At 36.4% G+C, this 11973-nt stretch overlaps 2 protein-coding genes across 2 annotated transcripts; both read right to left on the reverse strand.

Moving 5' to 3' along the window:
* Positions 1-2847: 2847 nt before the first annotated feature.
* LOC116129830 (double-stranded RNA-binding protein 3-like) lies at positions 2848-11709 on the reverse strand. Its single transcript, XM_031415560.1, is given in 4 exon segments — positions 2848-3039; positions 3139-3384; positions 3472-3651; positions 11635-11709. Coding segments are annotated over 4 exon segments (693 nt in total).
* LOC116129888 (probable protein S-acyltransferase 7) lies at positions 8560-10691 on the reverse strand. The gene is made up of 4 exons (XM_031415624.1): positions 10683-10691; positions 10284-10580; positions 9518-9751; positions 8560-9411 (listed from the first exon to the last, which is right to left on the reverse strand). Exons 1-4 carry the CDS (start codon positions 10689-10691, stop codon positions 8884-8886), a joined length of 1068 nt encoding a protein of 355 aa, XP_031271484.1. The 3' UTR covers positions 8560-8883.
* Positions 11710-11973: the final 264 nt, after the last annotated feature.

Genomic DNA, 11973 nt, shown 5'->3' on the forward strand with positions numbered 1-11973 from the left:
TTGAGACTGGCAGTACCGTTCTGGAATCGAAATATTTGAGAGAGTACACGACATATTCCCCCCCAAGGTTTGACGAAATCCTAAGTTGGTACCACAGGTTTCATTTATTCTAGATTCAACCCTAAAGTAACGGAAAATGATTAGATAAACGACTCAGGGGTAAATTGGTCATTTCACAGAGGAGGTGCACATTAGCAGATCACCGCCCTTAACAAAAATGGCGCACGTTAGCAACACCGTCTTCGTTTTCGCTCTTTTCTGGCAATTCTTCCCCCAAAATCACCCTTGTCACCACCATTCGAACCCTCATCCTCCCCTCTACAAACCAACAACCTTGACAACCCCTCATCGCCCGCCGATCTCCACCACGACAGCCGCCACATGCGACTGTTTTCGTCGATGTCCACTAAACGGTTGATGGGACATAGGGGTTTTGTAGATTAGGAGACGCTGGTTGCAGTGGTGACTTCGAATTAGATTTTCGTCGCCAGAATCGATCGGAATCCGGCGAGAACGACAAACCTAAGCTTGACGGCACGGCGATCGGACGACCCATGAGTAGGGAACCAGAGGGATTTTGGACGAAGGATGATGGGGAAGGTGATGGTGACCGTTTTGCCGACATCAGAAATAGCCCAGATCCGTTGAAACCAGACGTGCACAGTCACTGGGGTGTAATTGATGTAATTTCAAAATAAGATGGCTAATTTATAATTTTAATAATTTAGGGCATTATGATAATTGCACCCTCATTATCCTAAAAAAGTTAACAATGTTATTTTAAGGGTGGAAATCTTGAATAAATGGAACATGTGGTACCAACTTGGGATTTCGTCAAACCTTGGGTGGGATATGTTGTTTACTCTATTGAGATGATAAATTTGCAAGTGAAGTCCTTGATGAACAAAATGGGGTCGTTCAGTTCTATTTAGATATGTAAATGCAATTAATGGATGCTTCAAGATGATTCAAAAGGGTTTTTTACAGATAGTGAAAGTTCTATATCCTACCGTTTTCATCTTAGTTCGTACTTCATGAGAATCGGAGTAGTTGCAAAGGGAAAGTTTCCAGACTTGGGTTCAGCTAAGTTAATGAAACGCAGCTTGCCCATTTCGTCCTAAGATACATAAAGTAAAATTTGATGTTTAATGGTCGGGACTGCTCCTGGAAAGAAGAAGCCCTTTCAATTATTGGTCAAACAGTGTGTTAGGCCAACATTGGTCAGTTCTAATGTTAGCCATTCAACAAAGTTTCATAGAATGTCATAGAAGATTTACCAAGTAGATTATAATTTGATGGCCCTACAAGAAGCTTACTGAGACAACATAAAATCAGTTGAACTGGAAGTGCTGCATCAATCTCTTATCAAAATTAGGAGGCTGTACCTGTCTTTACAGAGCTCAGACGATGGCAAGTTCCTATCCCAGTAAGAGTTTGTCGAAAGTCAACCCATCCTCAATTGGGCCATGGTCCATCGACTGGTAACGGCTACTTTGCTTAAATAATTTAAAAGGTTTTTTGATAGTATAATATTTTTCCTTAAGGACAGGAGGAGTGAGAGGAGACTCGGAGAGTGGATGGTGATGCAAATGAAACTGAAGTAATTACTTGTTTACAGAAGTTGACAGAGGCAGTGAATGCTGAATGGACAAAATAAGGAGATAAAAGAGAAAAGAAAAGAATAAAATTGAAGGAACATAAATGAGAGTGAAGAAGATGGGAAGAATGCAAGGAGGCATTAATGGAGAAGACAAGACCATTAAATATTTGCTGAGAAAGCAACCTAATGGCTTGCGTTTATCGCTGCAATTGTCTTTCCCTCATCTTTTCTTCAGACTGCCTTCATTCATCGCTTAGACTTATCGCCTGCAACCCACTCCCCGATCCCATTTAATGCTCTCTCTTTCTCCATGTGTGTGTGTGTGTTTGCGCGCGCGCGCGCGTAAAGTAAATGTAAAAGGATAAAATATATAAAAAAGACAAAACTTTACCGCAGTCCCCATGAACAAAACCATGGTTTTTTTTTTTTTTTAAAAGGCCAAAAACATATTTAGTGAGAATCCATCAAGTGATTAAACAGGCAAGAAAATGCCTATCATGGGAGTTGATATTAGATTCTCATTGTCTTATTCTTCATAATTGTAGCTTGTTGAACTCAGAACCCAGTTGTTGAGTGGGATTGTTGAACACTGAACTGCTGCCGGCTGATGAGACCTCCGTTCCTCCTGTTTGTGAGGGCACTGAGAAGTAGAAGATGATGTTTGCAGCTTCCTTCATTGATGGTTTTTTGTTGACGGGGTTCTCATTGGTGGCGGTGCTGCACAAACTGGGATTACTGATCTAATTTGAACTGCTGTTGCAATCCTGTGAGGATTGAATCCTCCAGTGTACATACTTCTTGTCATGTGAGAAGCTAAAGGTGTCTTAATCGGAGTTGATGTAGTGACTGGAGATGGATTTAGTGACCCAAAAAGCCTATTATTTTGATGTGGGTTGTGTTATTAAGCATAGAACTGTTAACTTGCTGGTACTAGGTTGACGAAAGGCTGTATAAAGAACTTATTCCATAGACTACTTGAATTTGAATTGCTTGAACCCTCCTTTTCGATGTGTTTCTTGATTAATCTTGTTTCCCACCAAGCCATTCTTCCTCATCCCTTTGATGTTCTTCCATTATTGATTTGCCCTTAACTTGCTGTGGAATAGCCTATTTGATGGGTAGGCTAATGTATGTGAAGTTGGTGGTAAGATCTTTGAAGTTGATCTAGGTGGAGGTGGAGGAAGAAGAGATACAAAGCTGTTTTGTTTTTGTGTTTGAAGTTGAACCATCTAAACCAGAAGAATCCATTAACAGTCCAGGAGCCTCCACGGTTGATGCAGTAAAGAACTAGTGGAGAAGGCGACATTCTCTCTAGGACCCCTAAACATTCTCCTTCTCGCTTGGTTTTGATCCCTCCTCCTAGCATTTCTGTTTTCATATTTAGTTCTAAAACTTGACAGAACCCTTGCCACAATAGCTTGATCCTGTTCTTCACGAATCTCTAAATCTTATTTGTCAATGAATCCAAGTTTGCACTGCACAAATGGGTATTGATATTTTAATGATGCCAAATGCTAATGTCTATAAGAGAAAAATACCAAAAAAAAAAAAGGGGTAACAGATATACTTCTTTTCAAGGCAGACCAAGCTGCAATTGCAGCATTCTTCTCAGCCTGCTTCTTTGTCTTGGTTTCACCTGTAAAATTCATACCAGCAAGCTCCACAGTGCAAGTAAAAATGGGGACATGACCGGGGCCTGATCTCACGGTGGTATATACAGGGAGGTTCAATCCAGCCCTGTGAGCAGTTTTCTTGAAGAGATTCTTATAAATTCCAGTCTCATCCTTAATTACATACCAAAAGAGAGAAACAAATAGATGGTAGAAATAATTGAACAGAATGTTCCTCTTAAACCAATAAGAACAAATGACCTACAAGAATTCTGCAGTTAGAGACCTTGAAGGACCTCTTGTAGAGAGTACATTGAGAGCAACTTCAGCAGCTGCATGCTCAGCCTGTCTTAATGTGGTACAGTAGCTTGGACTTTCAAAGATCTCACCATTAAAATTTACTGAAGCTTTGAATCTTGGAGCGTGATCAGGGCCTTCTCTCTGACGCAGGCATAAGAAGGAAGATTGAACAGCTTCTTTGTGCAAGTTCCTGCAGTTGATTCTTAAACATATCTGCCATAAAACAAATGAGAGGGATATGAAAACCACACACCAACCAAGGACTGAGAAGAAGAACAAACTTTAAAACTCCTCAAAACAAGACAAAAAATGAAAAAACTCACCTACTTCACCTTATTTCTCACTCCTACATTGGCATGGATGTGTGTGTCTCAGTACAAAATCATCTGAAACTAATGTACTCTATTCCAAGAACAAAAAGAAGACAGTGAAGTGAAAACTGTTAAAATAGAAGAACCTTAAGCTAAAAGGTTTTAAAAAGATCAAGTACCTCTGTTTCTTTTTCTTTTAACTTGGATTTTATGACGGTTTTTAATTCGAGAAAGCTTTCCCAATGGAATAGAGCACAGTTTCTAACAGTTAAAAAGCCAAGAATTAAATTGCCCTTGTGGGGGGTAGGGGGTAATTTGACAATTTAGTTAGAGTTAGGGAATGAAAATTACAGAACACTCCCTGTATTTTCTGAGTACTGTTATCTAAAAATAAAGGAAAATCACCCGTTTTCAAAAGCCCATTTAAAAAATGGATTAAAATAAGAAAGACAAAATTACCCTTATTCTAAGTATCACTAAACTAAACAAACTACAGTCACGTAAACTTCATTCATTTCTGCCTCCCAATTGAAATTCGAAATTTAAGAGCAAAATTTCTTCAGTTTCAATTGAAGTGAGTCCTCAATGGAGTTTGCTTATGTATTACCTGGGGTGAAGAGACGATTACACTGTGATTGATTTTTTTTTTTTTTTTTTTTTTATTTATGGGATTGGAAGAAAAATTAAAATTCCTCTAGTTTCCATTGTATGATGACGATTCGTTTCACCCAAACTTAATAAGCGCATTCCTTGTTGTTTTTGTATGGTTCTTGAGATTTTTTGCATTTGGATGAAAACAAATTTGGTTTTAGTTTATAAAAAAAAAAAAAAAAAATTGATTTAGGTTTTAGGGTTGTTTTTTGCATGGTTATTGAGATTTTTTGTCACTATGAGATTAGTTGTTGATATTCGTGGGTGTTGTTTCAAAACTTTGTTGATCAATGGTTCAAATATGGAAACCATGGATGATGAATGAAATCTAACGGATCTGTAGTCGGTAAAGTCTTGTTTGCTTGGTTAATTGGACTCTAGTGTGTTTGAAGATGCTAGAGTCTTGTTAGCCTAGTCCGACTAGACTCTAGCGATATTGAGGTAACAAAAAAAAAAAAAAAAAGATTTAAATTAAGTAATTATAAATTTTGTTACAATAATGACATATTAATTATTTCACATTAAATTTTTAAATATAAATCAATTATTATATACCTAGAATTAAGAAGAAAAAAAAGTTACTTATGTAATAAATAACTATTATAAAGTAAGATTTAAGTAATTAACACGTTATGTAAGACGAATAATCCGATTTAAATAATTTGATAAAATTTGTTCTATAACTAATTTACTGGAGAAATTGTTAAACAAATTTATAGGATGTGTTTATGGGACTTTTAGATATGAATATAAAGTTTAAAGGGACTTCACTACACAATGTGTTATTGAACGAAGTACATATTCCTGATGCTTTGCCAATGGAGATTGATTGAGGTTGACGGTAGAAACTTAGTTTGGACATTATGAGTTTGGGTTATTCTCTGGACTACATTTTGGAACTATCCAGAAGAAATTTTGATGAATATACATAAATAGTACATGTGAAAACCAGGATTTAGTACATGATGTCAAGGTATATTCTTTCTCGCATGAACATAGTCATTATGACCTATAAACAAATAATTTCATTATAAAACATTTCACATTAAGTTAATGTTTAAGTATTAATATAATTAAAAGTTTTGTTTTTATATCACAATATCTCAATGTACTAATATCAAATATAATTAACTAATATATAGTTGTATATATCAAACTAACATTATCAATTTTATCACATAAAACTAATTCTACGATATGTTATAAATTAATAATAATTATTCTTATTACCGTTTTTTTTCTCATTTTGCTCATTTTAAAGTAAAACAATAAATTATTTTTACTCGAGCACTAGAATATGTTCAACTCTTGCAATTCAAGTGCCACTGGACGAATAATTCTAACGTATGAGAAGTGACGAAAAAATGATTTTGAGTTTGAAAAAAAAAAAAAAAAAAAGTAAAATAATAAAACAAACGCAGCCCCTAGGTTCCCCAAAATGCATATTTGTTCCCCAATTCTCAAAATTCAATCTTATTACAGTAAAAAACCTCTCTATAGTCATAATGGTATGATCAACTAATTTTATTACTATAAGGAGGTTATAACTTAATGGAGGTGTAATTACAAAAATTATAGTTTTGATTTCTTATTTTTTAATTCATGTTTTAGTAGTACAACATTAGGATTTCAATTCATATTTTAGTAGTATTAGGATTTCAATTCAGTCCTTCAATTGCCTATTTTTGAAACGGATAAAAGACCGTGTCTTGGAACCAGCAAAGATAAGTGTTATTGATGGAACTATAAATACAATTGATTCATGGTCAATTGATGTGAAGTCATAGATAATTGCCAATGGTTTTAAGCATTGCAAAGGACCCCCGATTTCGATGAATTGCAAGTTATAAATGAAGTGGATGAGAAAAATAAAAGAGTCATTACAAAATTGAGTGATCAGATTCGACAATTTCACTATACTAATCAAATTGATATTAATGTCTTCCTCGATTATCCAAATGAGCAACAAATCGTGTATGCTTTAACCGAAGAAGAAATCATTGCTATAATTAGACAAGAAGATAAAGGAAATAATCCTAAGGTTGATAGTACGGAAATACAAAAAGTTTTGTGTCATAAAACTCTAAACATGCTTGAGAAACTAAAATATTTTGGCTTCAACAAGAAGGTGTCATGTTAGCAAGTTATTACATATTAGCAAAATAAAAGATGTGATAACAACTCTAAAATATAAATCATTGTCCCAAATAACTTTAGATAAATATTTTATTTCATCTTGAACCTTTAATATAACATAACATATATTTTTTGGTAATATACAAATAATTATTACTATGTGAAGACAACTTTTCTGAAGACGGGAATTAGAAAAATTATAACTTATTACAATGTGAAGTTTATTTTTATTTATAACTATCCCAAATTAGGACTATAATTTTTTATAACTATGTAGAGTTTATTTCTATATAGAGTATCACTATAGAGAGGTTTTACTGTATATTCAATTATTTTTAAACCCCTTAGGTTTGTTAATTTGCTAAACACCCCCTATAATAAAACATTAAAAATTAACAAAAACACTCCACCCACCCATTAAATGCCAGCAGCGGGCCACTACCACCGGAGGGTGGTTGGAAGTCACCGTAATGGTACATGATTGGTTGGATCTGGCCGGTTGTACGCCGATTTGATCGAAAAAGGTCAGATCTATGACCAAAGATCTAGCCATTGAAGGCTAGATCTTTGGCCACATTTGGTTGTCAATGACGGCCAAGATATGGCCATCGTTGATGGTATTTTCTGGCTAAATCCATGTTGGATCTGATCGAAAAAGGCTATATCGGTGCACGACTAGCTAGATCCAGCCGGTTGTGTGCCATTACAGCGACTTCCGACCACCTTCTGACGGTGATAGCCAGCTGCCGGCATTTAATGGGTGGATGGGGGTGTTTTTGTTATTTTTTAATGTTTTATTGTAAAGGGTGTTTAGCTAAATTAATAAATCTATGGGGTGTTTTTATTATTTTTTAAATCTCATCTCGTAATAACAACCCAACTCAATTTTTTTTTAAAATACTACTCAAAATAATAAACCAAACATAGCCTTAAGTTTTGTGAAGTGAGAAGATAAGTGAAGAGAAAAGATAAGCGTGGATGAGTTATAATAAGGGCAATTTTGCCGAAAATCAATGTCAAAGGTCTTATACATAAATCAACTTAAAAAGAGGTCAAGTTTTGAAATTGGCTTTTAAAAAGGGGTCATTTAAGTGATTTCACAAAAATAAAACTAGCTTGATTATGGTCCAGACTTTGAGTTCACCAGACAGATGCCTCATTACATTTGACTTTCAGATTGTCATAAGTGTTGTCTAGTCATCACATGAGGTGAATCGAGACATATGATTGGCTCAAATACTAAAGTTTGATTCGTTTGTGCTTGGAGCTTATTTGAGGACATTTACCCATTTGACCCCATAATTTGAGCTAAACAATTTTAGATTGGTAAAGTAAAAAGTAAATAGAATTATTTACTATCTAATATTGTTTGTTTCAATAATGTTGTGTAGGGCAAGCATTGAATTGGGTGGTGAGGTAAGCCAGAGTTAGACCAGTCTAGTAATGGTCCAGTTACCCTTCACCATAATGACAATGATTTTAAAAGACTGTAGCACAGAAAAACATTGGATCAACTAGGTACCCGCCCGGTTGACCACATCCAGAATCAAAGACACAATCGATGAGCCCCTAAACCCTAATGCTTTATGAAGTGATTGATTACAAATTTGAATTAAAACTTTTCAAGTTTTAACCAGGATCGGATGTGAACGTAATTCATTGTTGCCTTTGACAATCAAACGTTTTCACTTGCCTTTCCTTTCTGGAAAGTCAGAAATCGGAGAATCTGTCTTTGTCTGCTCTTCATTGAGCCTAACAATTATCGAATCAGATGATGATGTTACCAGTCAGCAAAATTTTGATTCAACTAATTCAATTTCATTTCCATCATTAATGCAGGCTAAGGTTGGGAACAGGGACAAGCTAAATTTTGGGCAACTCAACATTTGTCCCAATCAATAAGGAGAGCCTAGTGACACTTGAACTAAATCCATATATTATAGTCACCGGAGAGAGGGAAAGATATCTAATGTCACTGACTGAATCCACATATTCAATACAGTTAGATACTAACTAATTCCACAAATACAAAATCAGGACAAAGAAAGCTCACTCATACAACACACACCATTTCTTCTTAAAAACCATAATGGCCAAACCAACACTTTCAAACACCCTGCCAAAACAAACCTCTTCCGTATTGCATTCTGCAACTGATATGATACTCATGGAATTTAAATAAAGATGAATGAGGAAACCTCCAAGATTGCAACTCTTAAAACCACCAAACCAGATTACTTCCATTCCTACAATCCATCTTCTGTCACAGCTCTGGCTATGTCTGTCTATTCTCAGTCGTCAAGTTGCTGCCATTACTACAACTCCCACCTGCACGGTTTGATTCCCCCACTCTAGCAGCCAAAGCAAGAACTTCAGGTGACATGTCCCAGCTTCCACTCTTTCTTCCCCAACTAGATCGCCTAGGATGTATTCCAGCACGCTCCCCTTCTTCCACCGTGGTCCTTATGTCTGGGGACAATTCAGCTAGTTCACCATCTTTAACATTTACTCGATCGTTGTTGTTAAGTTGCCCTTCAGAGAGATCAGCCCCAGGGCCAATATCTCCCCACACTGTTTTCCTACCCATTTCGATGTCATCCACAGCTTTGCCCATATTTGGACTCATAAAACCCCCACCCACTGGTCGAACTGGTAACCCAGGTTCCCTTGGCACCTTTGCTCTGAAATTGTTCTTTGACGAGGGTATGCTTGAAAAAAATATTTCATTGAAGTTTCCCATCAACCCTTTGTTATAGGGGTTGATTCTCCGATCATATCGGTATCTAAAATTCTCATAAGTAGTCTACAAAAGTAAGACAGATAAGGGGAAAGTTTTACAAATTAGAACACTAGAATAAACACAATAGCGGATGAAAGGATTTTTTAACAGCAGAGGAAGAGAATCTTACCTGATTTGTACTAATGAGATATAAATGAAAGGCAGTAAGGCCACCAACAAACCACATAGATATGAAAGTGTAAACTATTAGAACGATTGATGCAGGGGTTTTGATCATGGCTCTCCAAATTGTTGTCTCCTCCGAATCCATTATCCTCCTGATGTAGATCCAGCAAAATGCGAAAACATATATACAAAGAAGGGTAGTCGAGAAGACAAATATGAAGAAAAATCGATAATTCCTCTGCAGTAAAAATAGAAAATTTTCAGATCATTAATTAAAGTATGCATGTCATGAGTCATGTTGGTGAAGATAAGTCTAAAACACCATAAGACCAACTCCAACAATCTTCAACTTCCAGCATTTTAAACAATTTTAATCTACATAATGGTCAAGTTTTAGAAAAAAGAATCATAGGCTCATGAGCTCCAACTCATCAGACTTTATGGGAGCATCAAGAGTGGAAATGTATGTTTCACCCTCCATTCTCCTTCTTCAAGACAGACCAAACAAGATATATACAAGCTCAAGAAGTTTGGGCACACGTATTGATAGCCTCCCACCAAAGTATTTCACTAATAAAACATCTAAAAGAATATGGGCATCATTCATCCTCTCCAAAGGTAACTGACACCTTCTAGCCAACTAGAATACTAATGAACTCAACAATGCTACTACTATGTGCTCATCAAAAAAGAAATGGGGAAAATAACTAGTAGAAGGAACATTACTCAACAGATCTCATTAACATACTTCTGAACAAATGATCACTTACCAGCCCAATACATTGCCCAACCCAAGGGCAGTGGTGATCAAAACGTTCCACACAGTTATTGCAAATTGAGCAGTGTGAGCAGCGAGGAGGTCTATAAAGCATGCAAGTATCACAATATTTAATCTTCATCGTGACCCCATTGACCTCCACTTCCTTCACACGAGGCAAACGTAACTGTGGAGTTTGGCCAGCCCCAACATCTACACTCCCATCAAAGCCTTCTGGCTCTGGAGGGTGTGCATTGCGTGGAATTATACCAGGATCTCTTCCCGATGTCAACAGAAGAAGAAGTAAATCCTGAAATATCAAACATGAGTCAGGGTCCAGCATGAAAAAATTAAATTAACTTCACTTCAAGGTTAACAGGTAACTGATAAAGTTTGTTAAAGCTTCACATACAGGGCCCATGAAGGCCTCCTAGTGTTGATTGAGGCAAATTGAGTTAGAAAACAATACAGAAGAAACATCACAAGCGAAGAAATGCAAACATGAACAATATGCAAGGTGCAGATGCCTGTGTCAATGACTATGATGTATATTGAACTTGTTTAAAAGGGAGTTGAAATGTTGATGATAAACTACAATTTTACTGTTCCAGAAAGGTGACAAGAAATGGCAAACCAGCCACTACCATTCCTAGAAATGGACACAGCAGAAAGCACATTCCTCTTCTAAACATTTCACAGCGGTAAGACATGCACTGTATCAACACAACCATAAAATCCTATTACTTGACAAGATCTTTCAACCATTCATGCAAATCAAGCCCACTCTTTACCCCCAGTGCATCACTCCCCAGATTCCTCCATAACTCACCATGCTCATTCCTCTGCCTCTAGGATTAAAGACCACAAATTTTGTCCAAACTATCAATCCTATCATAGAAACCCCTAAAGTCGGCTTGCAAAGCTAATCTTAGCAACTACCCAACTTGCTCATGAGTAACAGGAAATCCAGAGCCAGTTCCTACTCATTTGGCACATCATAAGGAATATAACAAGGCAACAATGATCTCACGGTGGTATATACAGGGAGGTTCAGTCCAGCCCTGTGAGCAGTTTCTTGAAGAAAATCTTATAAATTCAGTTCATCTTAATTACATACCAAAAGAGAGAACCAAAATAAGATGGTAGAAATAATTGAACAGATATGTTACTCTTAAACCAATAAAGAACAAATGAACTTACAAGAATTCTAGCAGTTAGAGACCTTGAGGACCTCTTGTAGAGAGGACATTGAGAGCAACTTCAGCAGCTGCATGCTCAGCCTGTCTTAATGTGGTACAGTAGCTGGACTTTCAAACATCTCACCATTAAAATTTACTGAAGCTTTGATGGAGCGTGATCAGGGCCTTCCTGATGCAGGCATAAGAAGGAAGATTGAAACAGCTTCTTTGTGCAAGTTCCTGCAGTTGATTCTTAAACATATTGCCATAAAACAAAGAGAGGGATATGAAAACCACACACCAAACCAAGGACTGAGAAGAAGATACAAACTTAACTCCTCAAAACAAAGACAAAAAAATGAAACTCACCTACTTCACCTTTTTCTCACTCCTACATTGGCAGGAAGTGTGGTGTTCAGTACAAAATCATCTGAAACTAATGTACTTTATACCAAGAACAAAAGAAGACAGTCAAGTGAAAAATGTTAAAATAGAAAAACCTGAGCTAAGAGGTTTTAAAAAGAT

Source organism: Pistacia vera, unplaced genomic scaffold (genome assembly GCF_008641045.1).
Source record: "Pistacia vera cultivar Batoury unplaced genomic scaffold, PisVer_v2 Contig214, whole genome shotgun sequence".
Taxonomy (NCBI): domain Eukaryota; kingdom Viridiplantae; phylum Streptophyta; class Magnoliopsida; order Sapindales; family Anacardiaceae; genus Pistacia; species Pistacia vera.